Source organism: Anastrepha ludens, chromosome 3 (genome assembly GCF_028408465.1).
Source record: "Anastrepha ludens isolate Willacy chromosome 3, idAnaLude1.1, whole genome shotgun sequence".
NCBI classification, from domain to species: Eukaryota; Metazoa; Arthropoda; class Insecta; order Diptera; family Tephritidae; genus Anastrepha; species Anastrepha ludens.
Genome location: NC_071499.1, coordinates 26,291,541 through 26,310,719, shown reverse-complemented (window position 1 = coordinate 26,310,719; position 19,179 = coordinate 26,291,541). Strand labels below are relative to the sequence as shown.

Below are 19,179 nucleotides of genomic sequence, written 5' to 3'. Positions count from 1 at the left end.
TAGGGCTTTGCCAAACACCCACTAAAGGATGAACGACCAATTATTAATTGTGAAATGATTTAATAAGAAATAAAAATCCATATCAAAATTTTGCTCGAAATTCTAATTAAAAATGCCGAATAAAACCATGATCCTGCAACAAAATTCTGGCACAGCAATTTCCTGTTCTCTCTAAAAGAGAAAAATTTAAAAAATAGTAAACGAACAGAAAACCAGTAAAACTTGCAAATTTCACGAATAGCTGGCCATTTGGCTACGGCGGCCGCACATATACATACATAATTATATTTATTATTCCTACCAAAACAGAAGTCTTATATCAGTACTACCCCTCACCCATGAGGGATGGTTCCGGTAGAAATTTATCGGAATACTGAGTTGAATAACCCAAGAAAACGCGCTAAATATGTCCTTAAAAAATACTATCAATACCACCAATACTCACTCGATCATGCTGGATAAATAATTTTCGTCCTTTTGCAAAACACCATCGTGAAATTTCGCCATTTTTCTGCGCTTCCAGCAACAAATTGTCAATGCCAAAACGATGATGGCAAGGAAAAGCGCGCTGAGAATAATTAACGCTATGCCCTGTGGAAATTTTGAAAAATGTGTATATAATATAATTTAGTGATGTCCAAATTTGTATGGAAAATTTTAAAGTTGCTTCGAAGCTTCGTGCATTTTCATTGCCGTTCTAACTACTTAAGGGGGTAGTATGGTTAATTCGGTGTAAAACAAGCATATTTTTCGAAATTTTTTTTGTCGACACAGTTGATTTATTCAAAATTTTAAAATTACTTCATTATAAAGTCATATTTAAAGAATATTGTGTGAAATTTTCATTGATTTTTATGAAGAAATGAGTTGGTGGCAGCGAATCTTCGCGGACGTCTCATAAAAAAGTTTTATTGCGGTGTCCCTCAGAACTCATTACGGGATCAACTAAAATCAAAAAACCAAATTGATTTCATCAGCTAATAAAGTTTCGCAGGTAACAACGTCGAATTTTTTTTTTTTTTTCAATTTTTTAAAGCGCTTTGAAGTCAAAACACCGATTTTTCATAAAAAAACTTGAAAACTTTGTTGTTTTAAAATATGACAAAATTAAAAAAAAAAAAACTCGACGTCATTACCTCGTGAATAAAGTAAAGAAACAAAAAAACCAAATTTGAAAAGAATCGGTGCAGTAGATATGAATCTACAGTGGACACCGACCGTAAAAAAGGCAAGTGTGAGAAAAACGCGTTTAAAGATTTGTGAAGATTTTTACAGCGTGAAATCCGGTTGGAGAGGTAGATACTTAATCCTTTGTGTCTTTGTCAATTTTACTCTAATGCACTTCAAACTTTCACACAATAATCTTAAGATGTTATAGAATAATTTAAAAAAAAAAAAAAAAAAAATTAAAAAAAAAAAATACCATACTACCCCCTTAAAGCTTAAAATTTAAACGACCGGCTTAGGTTTTCCTTCTATAGATTTGGGAAGGTTTTAGTGATTACCCGGAGACAGCGGCAAACTTAGGTCAAAGGCCCAAAAGTCCATTGTGATACCACAGTTTTGCTAGCGGGTCCCTCTTGCTGAACAATTTGGTATTCTTAATGAATTTTATCAGACCTTTTAAATCATTATCTGCCCCCTCCTTCAGAGTATCAAAAAAATACGTTCTCATATTTGCATAATCTGTGGGACAGTAACAGAGAATATGAAGAATTTTTGGCTTCTCGTCGTTATTCTTGGGTTTTCTGCAGCATCTTCGAAAAGCCATGCCCAGCATTTCTGCATATTTCCTATTAAACATTGATCTGTTAGGCTTCTGATGCCACTAGATATAATACATCTTTCCTTTTCAGATTGTCCATATTTCGCGTTTCCGGTCATATTGAGGCCGTGTTTGACTTGAGACCTAACAACCTATGCTTTTATTTATTCTTTCATAGGTGACTAATGGCAAATTTTCTACGTCGCAGCTTGTACTTCGCGTTTGCCATACCAAAGCGTTATTGTCGAGGAAAACTTCCTTTGTCATGTAAGGAAAGAAGCTGGGCTTTGTGAGGATAGGTGTGGGTGGTGTCCACCTCTTAAATATAAATGGCCAAAAATACCCAGCGGAATGTGAAAATTGTCTTTCTCTCTGCCTTGTTTGGAATTTTTTCATTCAAACTTATTTATTTAGTACTTTAAGAGTTTGTCAGTCGAAGTAACTCAGCAACTCACGAATAGCCAAGGAGATTCATAAACAATCCTGTATGACAAATATGTTATTCACAAGGCGCATTCATTAAAGGTGGTGGCACTAGATCAACAACAATGTTCTGTCTGTTTGATTGTCAAAGCAAAGTATTGGGAAACTAGAAAACAAATAGTGAATTCCCTTGTTTCATTCTGAGCTGACAGCCACATGGAGGCGCCGAAAGAAAAAAACAACTCAGCTGATTTACCATGGTGTTGGCCTCGTTTATTCAATAACTTCTACGCTGAAGGTGTTCAGAAACTTCAATGTATCTAATTTAGATCAGGCACCCTGGGAGACAGATCATCCATACATTGCACCTGAAGTGGAGCGGATGGTACGACTGGGAGCCTATCACACAGTATTTCTAGTGGAGATCCTCCGCCGTGAAATTTTTGGCAGAGAATGCCTATGAAGATTTACAATATATGCATTTTGTCACACTTTAAGGCAGTGTTAGGTACTCTGAAGTCTCAATAATAACATCTAAACACATTAAGGATGCTTTGCTGTTCCCAAAAACCCCAGAAATACGGAAGAACGTCTAGCTGGTTCTATTACATTTATATATATGTATATAATTGTCGCGTACATCCTTTTTGGGTCTTGATGTTGTTCCACAAATGGAGGGACCTACAGTTTCAAGCCGACTCCAAACGGCAAATATTTTTATGATAAACACTCGGAGGTTTGCCATTGCCTGCCGAAGGGCGACCGCTATTAGAAAAAACTGTTTCTTAATTTTGGTATTTCACCGAGATTCGAGCCTACGTTCTCTCTGTGAATTCCGAATGGTAGTCACTCACCAACCCATTCGGCTACGGCGGCCGCGAAATTAAGCACTACATCAAATTTCTATAAACCAGAGATCACACAAAGTCAATTGTAAACGACTGGGAGCACAGGGAATTTATATGACACTGGGTGGAAGGTCCAGGACAGAGGCAAGCAAAATGCATCCTTCCTTCTAAAAGAGCATCAAATGTGCTATAAAATCTAGTTTGAAAGGACTCTTAGAACGCTTGGTGAATGCTACACGGGACGTTGTTACCTTAGTTACGAGTATCATTTCAGAAGACTAGGATTAGCAGAAAGAAGCCTCAAGCAAGAAGCAAGCTGGACGATAAAACTCTACAACTCTGCGAATGTGCAGCTCTCGTGAGATGAAGACTGGCACACCTAAGGGATGCGACTCGAAAATCATTACTGATATGAAACAAAAAGCCGGAGGAAATCCTTAAATTCATTAGAAGCTCCCAATCGTCGGATCGCGGTCAAGCCTGATATGCCATACATGAGGTAGCAGCTCACTATAATAAAGTAATCAAATATAGGAAGCGCTAAACCAATTTTTTTTCCTGACGTCTAAGAATATTTTAAAATTGGAAGTGATTGTCTACTTTACTAATGAAAACAACTGTGTACGAGGGTCGTTTGAAAAGTCCGTGCAAAAATAAAAATTACTTAATTGTTTAAGGTAAACCTCGACATAGTCTCCTTTTAGACTAATACACTTCGTCCAACGACATTCTAGATTTTGACCCCTTCCAAATAATCGGATTTATCTAAGTCTGAAAGTCTGGAGTCGTTTCTGCTATCACCTCCTCGTTTGAATAAATTTGTTTTTCCCATCAGTCATTTCTAAAAATTGGGAACAAATACTATAGGGTCTGGCACTCGAAGTGTAACCAACTTCAGACCGCTCGCGCAGCTGATGCACGGGCATCATCGGCTCTCAACAGACGCGAATCCGATGGATTGCTCTCTTTGGGCCATTTTGGAGAGGAAGGTCCGAACTAAAAGATTCACCAGTCTCGAGGCACTAAAAAAGTCATTGTCCGCGAGTGGGCCAAAATACCTGCAAATCACATTTGGGCACCTTGCGATTCGTTTCTGGACCGTCTCAAGGCCATAGTCAAGGCAAAAGGTGGTCATATCGAGCAAAAGTAAATTGTTTCTTAATTTTGTATTATTTTCACACATTTTTTACTTGGAATTGAATAAAAGTATTTTTCTAAACTAAATTTATGGCCTTTTTAATTGGTTACACTTAGAATGCCGGACCCTGTAGTCCGAGGGATCCAAGGAAGCCAAGTCTGAAGAAGAGAGGAGTTTTGGAATGAGTTGGAATCCTATTTGCATTAATTGTGTGACCACAACTGCTGATGCGTGAACTGGCGTGTTGTTGTGATGGAGCAGGAAATCACTCGACTTCCTCAATTCAAACGAAGGCCAAGCACTAAGAAATATACTGATCTGGCTGAAACTTGGTGTGTGTTCTTCCTAGAGATGATAGTAACTAAACATAAGCTCGATACACGCCAGTAGTGCCATATCTCTCTGACTTTGCACGGACTTTCCAAACGACCCTCGTATAAAATGTTAAAATTACTATATTATCAATTGTGGAAGTGTTGCATTATCTTTTCCCTATACTTACCAAATCGAAGTCAGTAGTCTCCATGCCTTCAATAACTTTTGAAAAATCCGGCACTGCAATAATAACAAAATTAACACATAATTGCATACATATATTATAAATTATTGAATAAAATATAATGCATTCTCGTAGCAGTAGTTGCTAATTTTTACCTGTTGCCTTTGTGAAGCCTTCGGGACCACCACATTGCAAATCGTCAATTATATATGAACGAAATTTGAGCGCCGCCTTAGAAACTAATTGCTTTGGAATTCCTATTTTAAAGGCGCCTTGCATACCGCCTTTGGCCTTAAGGAGCGAAACATTTTTTATAGGGTAAAAGTGCTCTATAAGTGGTATGAGTCGTCCGCCCCAAGAGAGGGAGGGATTTGTTTGTTCGCTGATGCTATAACATAAAAATTACGAAACGATAAGAAGTTATTTAAAAATGTAATTTATACCAAAATACATAAAAGAAATAAGTCCACTTTTACATCGAGCAGAAGTTTTGATACCTTTCAGATTAAAAGGCTTTGGATAGGCTATCAAATAAGTTACAAAACTTGAAGGTTACAGGGATTCCGCACATATGCAAATATACAGGGTAGTCTAAAGAGCACAAGTTTTTTTTCGAATCGCGCCTTGGTGCATATCGACGAGTTGGTGGATGCTGTGGCCATAGGCATACAACTCAAATCAATTCAGCATCGACTTCAAAAGCTTAACATTTGACGAACTAGGTTATGAGAGTATTAAAGAGAATTTGGCTAAAAGAACTCGGATTATTCCTCTAAAAAAAATCTTGCAATTGAATCTAAACAACCGTCCCCTTCGTTTTTATTTTTCAGTTCCGAGCTTAGAGCAGTTTATTCTGCAGAAGCGCATTTTTTATCTCGACTGTTATGATAACAGACGCATTTTCGCAACAAATGACACACGTAACACTACTACGTCATCACTGAAAGCTTTAGTGACATCTATCAGCTCATAAAGCTTATGCTTTTTGTTTGCGTAAAGTTTCAGGTCATCAACAAATAGAAGATGATTTTTTTTAATTTTATTTTATGTAATTTCGATTATTTTTGACGTGATAACGTCTTATAATTCGTTTTAACAGGCTGCACGCACGAAAAAATGTGTCGTTACCTTGCTCATTAGTGTTACCTTGCTCATTAGTGTTACCTTGCTCATATGTAGTTACCTTGCTCATTAGTGTTACCTTGCTCTTTAGTGTTACCTTGCTCATTAGTGTTACCTTGCTCATTGCCGTTACCTTGCTCATTTGTCGTTACCTTGCTCATTGCATTGAATGAACTGCAAGCGAAAGCACGGAACGAACGACAAAGCAAACAAAGCAAACGAACGGCAACGTTCGACATCTTGCTCTCTCCTACTTAAGTGAGCGTATATATGTATGTATATGCGCATATGTACATATATAAATTCACGTATTTGTATTGGCATATGTTTCTTATTGATTATTATTAATTTGATTCACTTGAAGAATTTAAAATAAAACCAAGTTTGTTAATAATACCTGTTGTTTTAATGTTATTATTATTAATTTTTTATTATATATGAAGGAAAAAATGTATTTTAATATTTACCATATACCTTATAAGATATGTTGTCTATACTAATATTATAAAGAGGAAAACTTTGTTTGTTTGTAATGAAGAGGCTCAAAAACTACTGGACCGATTTTAAAAATTCTTTCACCATTCGAAAGCTACATCCTCCACGACTAACATGGATTATATTTTATTTTGGAAATAGGGCTCGAGATATAGGTCAAAACGTTGACCCGGGTAACCTTCGGATGTGTATGTACAATATGGGTATCAAATGGAAGCTGTTGGTGAATGCTTTAGTCCAGAGTATTTTTCATGCCGCTCCGTGACTAGGGTCTCGAGATAGAGACCTAAACGTGGACCCTAGAATGTGTTTGTACAATATGGATATCAAATTGAAGCTGCTGGCGAATGCTTTAGTACAGAGTATTTTTCATGCCGCTCCGTGACTGGGGTCTCGAGATATAGGACAAAACGTGGACCCGGGTAACCTTTGGTTGTGTATGTACAATAGGGGTATCAAATGAAAGCTGTTGATAAGTGCTTTAATACGGGGTAATTTTCATACCTATTGATGACTAGGGTCTGGAAATATATGCCAAAACGTGGACCCGCCGTGTCTTTGCACCGAATTAAACCAAACTTACACACATTGTTAAGGAGGTACTGAAGAGGGTTTCCGTATAGTTTGGATACCTATTGGTAGATAGGGTCTCGAGATATAGGTCAAAACGTGGACCCGGGTAACCTTCGGATGTGTATGTACAATATGGGTATCAAATGGAAGTTGTTGGTGAATGCTTTAGTTCAGAGTATTTCCATCCGCTCCGTGACTAGGGTCTCGAGATAGAGACCAAAACGTGGACCCTAGAATGTGTTTGTACAATATGGATATCAAATGAAAGCTGTTGATAAGTGCTTTAATACGGGGTAATTTTCATACCTATTGATGACTAGGGTCTCGAAATATATGCCAAAACGTGGACCCGCCGTGTCTTTGAACCGAATTAAACCAAACTTACACACATTGTTAAGTAGGTATTGAAGATGATTTCCGTATAGTTTGAATACCTATTGGTAGATAGGGTCTCGAGATATAGGTCAAAACGTTGACCCGGGTAACCTTCTGATGTGTATGTACAATATGGGTATCAAATGGAAGCTGTTGGTGAATGCTTTAGTTCAGAGTATTTCCATCCGCTCCGTGACTAGGGTCTCGAGATAGAGACCAAAACGTGGACCCTAGAATGTGTTTGTACAATATGGATATCAAATGAAAGCTGTTGATAAGTGCTTTAATACGGGGTAATTTTCATACCTATTGATGACTAGGGTCTCGAAATATATGCCAAAACGTGGACCCGCCGTGTCTTTGAACCGAATTAAACCAAACTTACACACATTGTTAAGTAGGTATTGAAGATGATTTCCGTATAGTTTGAATACCTATTGGTAGATATGGTCTCGAGATATAGGTCAAAACGTGGACCCGGGTAACCTTCGGATGTGTATGTACAATATGGGTATCAAATGGAAGCTGTTGGTGAATGCTTTAGTCCAGAGTATTTTTCATGCCGCTCCGTGACTAGGGTCTCGAGATAGAGACCTAAACGTGGACCCTAGAATGTGTTTGTACAATATGGATATCAAATTGAAGCTGTTGGTGAATGCTTTAGTCCAGAGTATTTTTCATGCCGCTCCGTGACTAGGGTATCGAGATAGAGACCAAAACGTGGAGCCTAGAATGTGTTTGTACAATATGGATATCAAATTGAAGCTGTTGGTGAATGCCTTAGTACAGAGTATTTTTCATGCCGCTACGTGACTGGGGTCTCGAGATATAGGTCAAAATGTGGACCCGGGTAACCTTTGGTTGTGTATGTACAATATGGGTATCAAATGAAAGCTGTTGGTGAATGCTTTATGATATGTTATGTTATGTTATGTTATGTTATGTTATGTTATGTTACGTTATGTTATGTTATGTTATGTTATGTTATGATATGTTATGTTATGTTATGTTATGTTATGTTATGTTATGTTATGTTATGTTATGTTATGTTATGTTAAAGTATATTATGTTATGTTAATGTTAACTCATTCTCTATATCCATACAAAATATCTATCAAACAACTAAAATTAAAATTTTCTTTTGAAAAATGCAATCATTCAATCAGTATTTTCTTATGACGTTATCACGTTAAACTATCGTCAGTAAACCGACTTTAGAGACAACCTCTTTTTTTTTTTATTTAATATAATTTTATTTCAAATCTCGGTGAAAAACCAAAACGAAAAAAAAAAAAGATTTTTCTAATAGCAGTCGTCCCTCGGCAGGCAATGGCAGACCTCCGAATGTATTTCTGCCATTAAAAAACTCCTATTTGACTCCATTTGACTTAAATATTTTTTTTTGTTTATTTAATTTTTGTTTTAAAATTTTTTATTCAATTTAATTTATCTTAAAAAATGGAGTCAGATTTTAATTTATTTTGGTTTTAGTTTATTATTTTTTATTTTACTTTATTAAATTTAATTTTATTTGATAATAATAATTTATTTAAATTAAATTAATTTTATATTTGTTTCTAATTTTTTTTTTAATTTTTTTTTTTATTTTACTGCATTTCATTTTTATTTATTTTTTTTAGTATATTTTATCTTAGTTTTAATTTTTTTTTAAACTCGTTCATATTTTGTTTTACTTCATTTTAAATTATTGTAATTTAAATTTATTTTATTTCATTTCACTTCATTTTTTATTTGGTTTTATTGCATTTTTATTTTATTTCATTTATGTTTTATTTAATTTTTGATTTCAATATTATATATTTTATTTTTAATTATTTTATTTGACTTTATTTCATCTTATTTTTGAATTAATTTTATTTCATTCCATTTCATTCTATTTTAACCTAATTCGTCTCATTTTATTTTACTCCATTTCTTTTATTTTATCTAAGTTAAATTTTTTTTCTATTTTTTCATTTTATTTTGATCTCCACTTCATCTTAACTTATTTTATTTATTGTTTTAAATTTTTTTCTTAGTTTTATTTTATTTTACTTCATTACATGTTATTTTATTTAAATTAAAATAACTTTATTTTTGATATAATTTTTTTTCGAACTTATTTTATTTTTAACTTTTTTGATTTAATATCAAGTTTATTTTATTATTTTTTACCTCCATTTCATTTTAATTTAAATTTTTTTAAATGGTTTAGTTTTGCTTTTAACTTTTTTAAATTTAGGTTTTTATTTCACTTCATTTATTTTGAATTTATTTCATTTTATTTCATTTTGTTTTAATTTATTTTACTTAATTTTATTTACATTAATTAAATTTTATTTTGGTTTCCCACATTTTTTAATTTAATTTAATTTTTTTCACTTATTTTTCCGTTTCATTTTAATACCACTTTTTATTATTTTTTGTTTTTCTTTTTCTTTTTAATTTTGTTTATTCATCGTATTTGATTCCATTTTTTAATACATTTTGACTTTATTTAATTTCATTTTATTCCATTTCATTAATTATTTATTTTATCACATTTTAGGCAAATTTATTTTTGTTTCTAACTTTTTTAAATTAATTTAATTTTATCTTATTATTTTTTAACTCCATTTAATTTTAATTTAATTTTTTTTAATAATTTTAAATTTGCTTTTAGCTTTTTTAAATTTCTTTATTTTATTTCACTTCATTTAATTTTAATTTATTTTATTTCATTTTGTCTTATTTAATTTTACTTTATTTTATTTGAATTATTTAAATTTTATTTTGGTTTCCCACATTTTTTAATTATATTTTATTTTTTGCCTTATTTTTTCCGTTTCATTTTAATACCATTTTTTTATATTTCTTTGTTTTTAATTTTCTTAATTCATCGTATTTGGTTCCATTTTTTAATATATTTTTACCTTATTTTATTTAATTTTACTGCATTTCATTTTAATTTATTTTATTTTGATTTACTTTAGTTTATTTCAATTCAATTTATTTTGTTTTCTTTTATTTTATTTTTTTCATTATTTTTATTCCATTTAATTTTTTGCATTATTTTAATTAATTTTTTTTTCATAAGACTTGTTTCTAAGGCACTTGTACTTGGATATTTGTATTGGGCCAACTTCATTTTCGTCATAGTCCAACTATATTTTTCTGCATTGTATTTTGAAAACCTTAACAGAACTCACATTAAATACAGTGTCCAGTGCTCGTTTGCATCCTTGGCCTTATACTTAACCGGGTCCGCCCCTTTTTCATATTTTATTGACCAGTTATAAATTATAGTCTCGTTATTAGGTATATTGACGGAGGATATCACTTTAGGCAGTGTTCTGGCATGCCGACAGGAGCAGGCTTCCTTTATGCAATCTATGGGAAATACGTATTTTAGATATTATTTAACTATGTAATACTTTGTGTATTTATATCTATACGAAATGGCACATTGAAACACTCACATGGCACCGACACAGTCGCCCGCTGTGAAACCGCCGCGTTCGATGTTTCCACTATCACTGAATAATTGCACCCAAACATAAAACCACACTCGTTTTGGTCCACCTGCGTCATCGGATTTTCTGGTATAATCATCTGCTTCGTATCCTTTGTGTGAGCATAAATGTACGTTAATAAATATATTGCAAAGATTTTCCATTTTTACAAATACTTAGTAGTCATATTTATTATATAATAAGTTAGTCAAACTCAACAAATCACCAAAGGGAACGTGGTTTAGCATAAGAGCTGTTGATGTTGCGTTCAAAATTCAAATTGGATCTTTACTATGCAGATGACATCTGTCTTTTGCTCCACAACTTTCTTGATATGGCAGCGAAAATTCAACCAGTGTGAGAAACAGCTGAGAAAGCCGGGAAATACGAAAATTTTCGAATGGATGTTATCGATCTCAAAGATGTACAATCTTTCGGCTATTTAGATAGCGTTATAGCGGTCTCTGGAGGTTCGAGCGATGATATCAAAAACCGAATAAAGGAAGCTGTGGCAGCATTTGATCCCTGCAAGCAATTTGGAACGCATTACACATTTCACGGCGCACAAAACTGCGATTTTTTCACTTCAATGCAAAGTGGACTTTTCTTTGTGGTTGTGAAACGTGGAATACGACGTCAGCTGACACAAGCTCATTACACGTTTTTTTAAACCTTCCAAATGAAACTGTGGGTATCAGGTCATCTTTAGGTGCCAAAAATAGTGGATACTGCTCAGATAGCAACTTAAAGATTTCTCTGTATCCCGAAGTTCCATCTTCGTGCCAGAAACCATATTTATGGGGTCTACACATTGCTTTTATTGCTTCTTGTTGTATCTTAAGATCCAGGGGGAATAAATCAAGCATAGCATTTAGGGCATCACCAGAGGTTGTACTCATGGCACCCGTGATGCATAAACATACACTCCTTTGCAGCCTGTATAGTTCCTGGATTGTGGACTTAACTATGCTCCGTCGCCACCAGACCACAGAAGCGTAAGTGATGATTGCTCTGATAAGTTCCGTGTATATCCATAGGACCACAGCAGGTTTCAGACCCCAGGGTTTACCAAAGGCTCTACGGCATTGCTGAAAAATCCTCAATGCGCGATTCACCTTCAGTGAAACGTGTGTCTCCCAAGTCAGCTTCTTATCCAAGATTACTCCTAGATATTTAACTTCATCGGAAAGACCAAGTGCCGAAAGTGGCATTATCAAAAGCCCCCTCAATGTCCACGAACACGCCCATTGTGTATTCGCCAGCTTCCAGCCCGGCTTCAATCTTGATAACAAGATCGTGAAAGGCTGATTCACATGATTTTCCACTCTGGTAAGCGTGTTGATTTCTACTAAGTGGACTTCTCGGCAATACCTCCATTCCAATATGTTTCTCCACCACTCGATTGGTCTAAAACTTTTTGCTAAGGAATAGTCTTTTCCTGGTTTCGGAGTAAATACTACTCTTACGCGTCGCCATTGGGATGGTATATAACCAAATGCAAGACAGGCTGTGAAGATCCTTTTCAGGGCCTCAATCAGCCTGTCTCCTCTTTTATTAAGCATTGCTGGTTATATTCCGTCAGGTCCAGGGGACTTAAAGTTCTCAAAGGAAGACAAGGTAAACCTTATCGATTCTTTTGTCAGGATCCGACTAGCAATATACCAGCTGTACCTAGAGGTTCCACCGTTGCTACCGTTATTCTTCATGCCACTCTCTTCTTCAGAGAGAGTTATACTACCCGGAAAATGGACTTCGAGTAGAGCATTAAACGTTTCCGATTTGGAAATGGTGTATGAACCATCAGCACCTTACAAAGTCTCGCTGTTTCCCTCATTTCTTCGACGTTACTACAGAAATTCCTATAATATTCAAATTTGGCTTTCCGTACTTTTTTCTTATATTCTCTCTGTATAAGTCGGACATGGATCCTTTCGCAAGTATTTGTGCGGAATGGGAAAACTAAGTATGATGATGTGGAGCACACCTTCTTTAAATGCGAAAGGTGGAACATAGAGAGAACAGCTCTGAAGCGAGCTACTCGTATTGGCGTATTTCCACCTAAAGAAATAATCGAGAAAATGATGTTAGACGAAGCAAAATGGAATGCCGTCGCAAGTTTCGTGGAGGATATTATCCGAAAAAAGAAGCGTGAAACGGCAACTTATGCTGAAGAGCATTGAGCATAAGTTTCTCAAAACAGGTACCCTGGACCAATGGTGACCAATCTCTGTCTAGTGCCCAGGTAAAACGGTGGCACAGGTCGGTCAAGGAAGGTCGGGAGGACGTTGAAGACGACAGCGATCTGGAAGGCCTTCGTCGACGCAAACAGACGAAGATGTGAACGGGATTCGTGCATTTTTGAACATTGACCGTCGTGCTAGTCTACGTGAGATCAGTGAAGAGTTAAATTTAACTTATTACAATGTGCGGGAAATCGTGACCGGAAAACTTGAGATGCGACTCCATCGAGGCGATCCAAAAAACTGTGACAGCCGAATTGAACGCGATTCCGGCGGTTGAGTTTAAAAAATGTTTCCTGCAGTGGAGGGACCGCTACCAGCGGAGTATTGACGCTCAAGAGCCATATTTTGAAGAATATTAGTTTTATAAGCCAAAAGTTTTAACAAAACTGCTTAAAAAAAATAAGGCTCATTACTTTTCAATCAAACCCTGTACATCCGGGTCGTTGCGGTAACGTAGAACCGACTGTCGTGGAATATCTGGTCGTATCCCTTAGCTGTTTAATTCACAAATGTAAAATATGATCGACGTACGACAAATTATTATAAATCTTTCGATAGGATGATTAATTTTGCACCACCTTGTACTTAAAACGATAATAATTTTTAATTTGAGGTATGTTCACATTTCCTGGTTGTAAGCAACATTCTTCAAAAAATTACAGAAATTAAACCCCAGGTGATACGCAATTCATTGAAGATTTTATCGTCAATTTTTTTACTACGCAAATAAATGAAAAGTCATAAATTAGTTTACTAACTTTAATAATTCCATAGACACTGCAGGGAGGTTCACTGCATTCCGTTGAATTTTGTGCAGTCACAATAATATTATATGAAGTACCTGTAGATTTGCACTTATTATTAAATGCGGAATTTATTAAAAACGAAAGTGGACTAACCTTTTGGCATATTGTCGGCCCAGCTAATTAAAACTTGTACAATGTCGCCTCTTTCGTGCAAAGTAACATTCGTGACAATGTCTGCGGAGTATTAAGAATTTGAATCAATTACGGCTAAATCAACGTAAGGACTCATGCAGCTATATTTTTATGTACAGTTGCGATCACATAAATAGTAGCGCGTCGTATTGAAAGGGTCTGAATATTTACTTAGTTTTTTTACAAAAATATAGTTGTATAGTTTCAAACTCAATACTAATAATAAAAAAAAATTCAACAAATTTTCCTCAAAATTCATAACTTTATCGTCAATTTTGTACCAGTTTAAGGTTGCTAAAAATTCGCGTTATTTTTTTTAAATACTTTTATTTGACAGTGTTGTGGTTTTTGTTGTAGTATGAACTATATTTTTATAAAAATATAAAAAAAGTTCAATAAAAATAAATAAAAAGTTAGAACTTTGAAATATTTCACGCTGTTATTATTGTGACCGCCACTGTATAGAAATATTTATACATAAAAATTACCTGTTATTTCACCCGTACGTGTTAAATGCTGTAAGAAAAAGATTTAAAATTAATTCCAAGTAGCACATGCAGGTATACTAGGTGTGTATCAAAGTAAACTGATCTCTTTGGTGAGACCGTCTACATGGCTCGCAGAGGTAGATCATTCACTGCCATCCAGCTCTGCCAAAGTTTCCCGATATTTGAATGAATATACACGAAATACTTTTGCCGATATAAAAAAACTTAGTAGCAAGAGTAGAGTAGCCCACAATACCCGATCTTACTCTATATATAAGCCCTCTTCTATTCGCTACTTCTCTGCGCGCTATCACTTGCCAATGCTTGGCGAAAAGAAGAGGCATTTAGAAGGCCTATATACAAATTGCTATATTGAGTCGGATGAGGACTAATTTCTGTCCAAACAGTAACAATAATTGATCGATTAAAAAGTTCGATTACAAGAATTTTCAAAATTTCAAGAAAAAAAAATGCAGACGGTTAGTAAAAATTACTACATATTTACATAGTTGTTACTCGGCGTTCGGTGAGTGAATTCCAAACATCATGGATTTTTCACCACGACAACGAATCATGTCATAAGATTTCCATTGTGAATTAATTTCATGGTGAAAAAAACTCAGAAGGTGTTGTCGAGATCAGGCCGTTAACCGGTTCTCAGCGAATTTGAAGATATCAGCTGATTGGCTGACATAACTAAGGGCATGGCAATGGTTTGTTTACGAAAAAACTGAGATTGTGTTGGTGATTTACGAAATAATGCAATACAGTCTCTCATCACGTTGCATCATTGCCGTCTGAACGACGACTGATTAGATGAGTATGTGAATATGTGTGAAATGAGCGGGCAGAATTCTGCTGCTGAGTACCCAATGATGTTGCAGCCGAAGTTACTCGCCCAATTTCGTTTTTCAGCCTAGCTGAAGGCCAAGCCCGGTAACCTATCATCCTCGCCAGCGAACAACCATAAATTTATTTCATGGTGAAAATAATTCAGAAGGTGTGGCCAACATCAAACCGTCAATTGACTGTCAGCGAATTTGAAGTTATCAGCTGATTTACTGACGTCACTTGGGACGTTTCGACAAAATTGAATTTGTGTTGGTTACATACAAAAAAAATCAACCCAGTATCTGCACGTTGCCATCTGAATCATAGATGACTAGATGCGCCAAAGATGCTAGATTAAGAAGATAAAAATCTTTTCGCCATGTAGATGCGAAACTTTCTCATTTCATGTAAGAGCGCGCTCACTGTCAGTCCCAGGGCTGAAGAACAGCTGCTAAACGAAATAGCAGGCTACCAAAAATAAGGCACCCAACATAAATGACGAAAACAGTTCGATTTTTAAAGGCTCCTTTTGAGCGACTTTTTTGTCTTTCCAAAACTCAAATTACTACTTCAATAGAAGGCATAAAAAGAGATCCGCGGCAGGTTATGAAGTCGATTCCAAAAAATACGTATAAAAATTAATTAAACTATTTTAATATTATATTAATTAATTGAATTTTTTCTTGGCTAAAGTGTAATTATTATTCGAAAAGGAAATGCTTCTAAGCTCAAGTGCCCTTCGACTTTTTTCGTTTTCTTAGCAATCTGTCAAACAAAAATTTGTCAATTACGAAACTGTGGTAATTTATTTGAAATTTACAATTTGAATTCAAATTGACTAACAGCGATTTGCTGTTTTCAAAAAGTACATAAGCTAAAAAAAATCTAGCAATAAAATTAAATGCAACTCAAAACCAACTGGCCTTTAAATATATCGGTCAAAGCATTTAAAAAGCACTGTCTCGATCTGCCAAGCCCTTTTTAAATTATAGGCCGATATACAATATTAAAAAAATGTTACTTGAAATGTATTTTTCTCTGTTTAGCTTAACGTCTTAAGTCATTCTCAAACAATTTTTGTAAAGAAAAGTTGAAAAAATTCAAATTTTTTAAAATGGGAAAACGGAGCTCATTTGAAAAAAGGGAAGATGTTCTTCGCCATTATAAAGAGGGGAAAAACCAACGAAGAAATTGCAGAAATTGTTGCTTTTAGTTCCTCAACTGTCCAGCACATTATAGAAAGGTTATGCCACGAAAGCAGGATAGATAAGGGCAGATCTGCGCCCAGGGCCGTAGAGAGCATATCCGGGACCCGGGGGAAAATTGCAAATGCGGGCCCTTTCCAATGATGTCTAATTCATATAAATACGTATAATCTCGAGTCCGGGCCCCTCTGAAAACTCCGGGCCCGGGGGAAAAAGTACCCGAGAATTTGTGGTCAGTGCTGGAAAATAAGACAAGAAACCACAATAGTTCTAATGCTTCTGATCTGAAGCGGCCACTGCAGGAAGAATGAAATTAGTTCCGATTATACAGCAAAACTTGTAGAATCTATGAATTCCCGATTAAGAGCTGTTCTGAATCAAAAGGGATACCCAACTAACTTAGTTGAACTAAGTATTATCTGTAATCATGAAATCGAAATATGAATGTGTTTATGTTTTTGTGTACTTTTAATGTAGTGCATCATTTAAGCTGTGACCTCAAAACTGTAACTGAATTATTTTAATTTGCCATATCTTTCTTATAAAGAAACATTTTTTGTTATTAAATAAAACATGTTATTTAGCAATAAAAAATATAAGATTTTTTTCTGTAATGAAAATACCATGAAATATGTATGATATTTTAATAATTTGTTTTGGCTGCATCAAATAAGCTGTGAGTTACTGTATATACAGGGCCCGCCATCTATCGTTACGGATTTGAACTAGGTATTATTTGAAGAATGGTAACACTTAGCTGTCATCTGATTTGACAGAAAATTAGCTTTATTCTTCCACTGAACAAAAATGGTTGTGTATACGCTCAAAGAACGCTGGGAAACATTGCGACATTACTTTGAAAATCATGGTAATGTTGCAGAATGTTTTTACCGAAAAATCATCTTTTCGGATGAAGCTCATTTCTATCTCGGCAGGTATGTTAACAAGCAAAATTGCCGCATTTGGGGCTCAGAAAACCTGATGCATTCACAACGAGTCATTGTTTGGTGCGGATTTTGGTCGAGAGGCATCTTTGGTCCATTCTTCTTCGAAAAATGGCCGTAACCGTCAATGGAGAGCGTTACCGGGCCATGTTTAACGAATTTTTCTTCCGAGAAATTGAAGAGGAGGATATTAGTGGCATTTGGTTCCAGCAAGATGGCGGTACTTGCCACACAGCGAATGCTACGATCAATCTTTTGCGCACTGTCTTCGAAGATCGCATTATCAGCCGAAATTCTGACATCGTTTGGTCACCTCGGAGCTGCGATTTGACGCCGTTGGATTATTATCTTTGGGGTGCCGTCAAATACCAGTGTTATGCCAACAAACCAGCAACAATTGATGCACTAAAGACCAACATACGCGATGTCATAGCTGAAATACAGCCGCATACAATCGAAAATGTGTTGAAAAATTGGACCGAACGTATGGGATGGTGCATGGATAGCCGAGGCAGCCATATGAATGAAGTTGTATTCCATCATTAACCGGAAGGATTGTACTTCAAAATAAAAAAAACAGTTTAGAAAAATATTGAGTAGTTTCTTTTTTATAGCATTTTTAATTCCGTAAAGTTATATGGCGGACCCTGTATATATCATATATAATTGGCGCATATACCCTTTTTGGGAGCTTGGCCGAGCTCCTTTCCCTATTTGTGGCATGCGTCTTGATGTTGTTCCACAAATGGAGGGGCCTACGGTTTCAAGCCGACTCCGGCAGATATTTTTTATGAGGAGCTTTTTCATGGCAAAAATACAATCGGAGGTTTGCCATTGCCTGCCGAGGGGCGGCCGCTATTAGACAAATACTTTTTCTTCATTTTGGTGATTCACCGAAATTCGAACCTACGTTCTCTCTGGATTCCGAATGGTAGTCACGCACCTATCCATTCGGCTACGGTCGCTGCCTATTCCTAGGGCAAGTAATATATGCATGCACAAGTATAGTCCGACGTAACAGTCTATAGTATTTCGACATGGAAGTGTACGTATCCGTACCGTTAGTGCAGAAGTTCCTTGTTTTTATTGCTAGTGTTATATTTTGAATTGAGTAGAATTATTAAACATTTTCTTTTATTATTATTTTTTAACCGACAGGTCTTCGCGACCTTCTGATCGAGAAGCCATTTTGCGACTTGCTACGGCATAGCCTTAACTGACAGATTTTCGCTAACCAGCAATGGACAAATTGCTTTTTTAAGCATCTACCAATTACATTTTGATTAGTTAAGCAGTTAATTAACAATTGAGAATGCGGGCCTAAGTAAATGTGCACAGCTAAATTACGGAGTATGCAATGTTTTAAGCTTCGTTCCAGATGTTACAAGTCTCTATATATTTATAAAGGATTTATTAAGAATGTAATTCCTTGAAGACTTTGGCTGAGCTTCTTTGCAAAAGTTCGTTTGCGTGTGCATACTCGTATATATAGTTTTTTTTGTTGTTTCTTGTTTTCGTTTTTTGCAATATTGCCTTTATTCATTCACAAATATTTACATTGGAGGGAGCGCCACCGGCGTCTGTGCTCGTTGTCGTAGATTCTGTTTCTGTTATGCGCAAAGCAGCAGTCATTAAGAGAGAGAGCAGCAAGAACGTCATACACTGCATGAATAAGGGTTTCGAACGCATGTTTCATGCACTAGGAGCACATCTTCCTCTGTGAACTGCTAATGTGGATGATTTCATGAGTCCTCCTAGAATACAAAAATAATAAAAACAAAATTAATGCTGCTTGAATGTA

General features: G+C 35.5%; 1 protein-coding gene across 1 annotated transcript in view; it reads right to left on the bottom strand.

Annotated features, from left to right (window-relative positions):
* Window positions 1-19,179, bottom strand: part of LOC128857227 (receptor-type tyrosine-protein kinase FLT3) — a 24,505-nt gene extending 5,326 nt beyond the window's left edge. The window contains exons 1-9 of the mRNA XM_054092876.1: window positions 18,936-19,179; window positions 14,399-14,426; window positions 13,872-13,952; window positions 13,731-13,813; window positions 10,697-10,841; window positions 10,427-10,607; window positions 4,829-5,061; window positions 4,677-4,729; window positions 446-591 (exon numbers count right to left, since the gene is read on the bottom strand). Coding sequence (XP_053948851.1) covers window positions 446-591; window positions 4,677-4,729; window positions 4,829-5,061; window positions 10,427-10,607; window positions 10,697-10,841; window positions 13,731-13,813; window positions 13,872-13,952; window positions 14,399-14,426; window positions 18,936-19,067 — 1,082 coding nt within the window. The 5' untranslated portion in view covers window positions 19,068-19,179. The remainder of the gene's footprint in view (window positions 1-445; window positions 592-4,676; window positions 4,730-4,828; window positions 5,062-10,426; window positions 10,608-10,696; window positions 10,842-13,730; window positions 13,814-13,871; window positions 13,953-14,398; window positions 14,427-18,935) is intronic.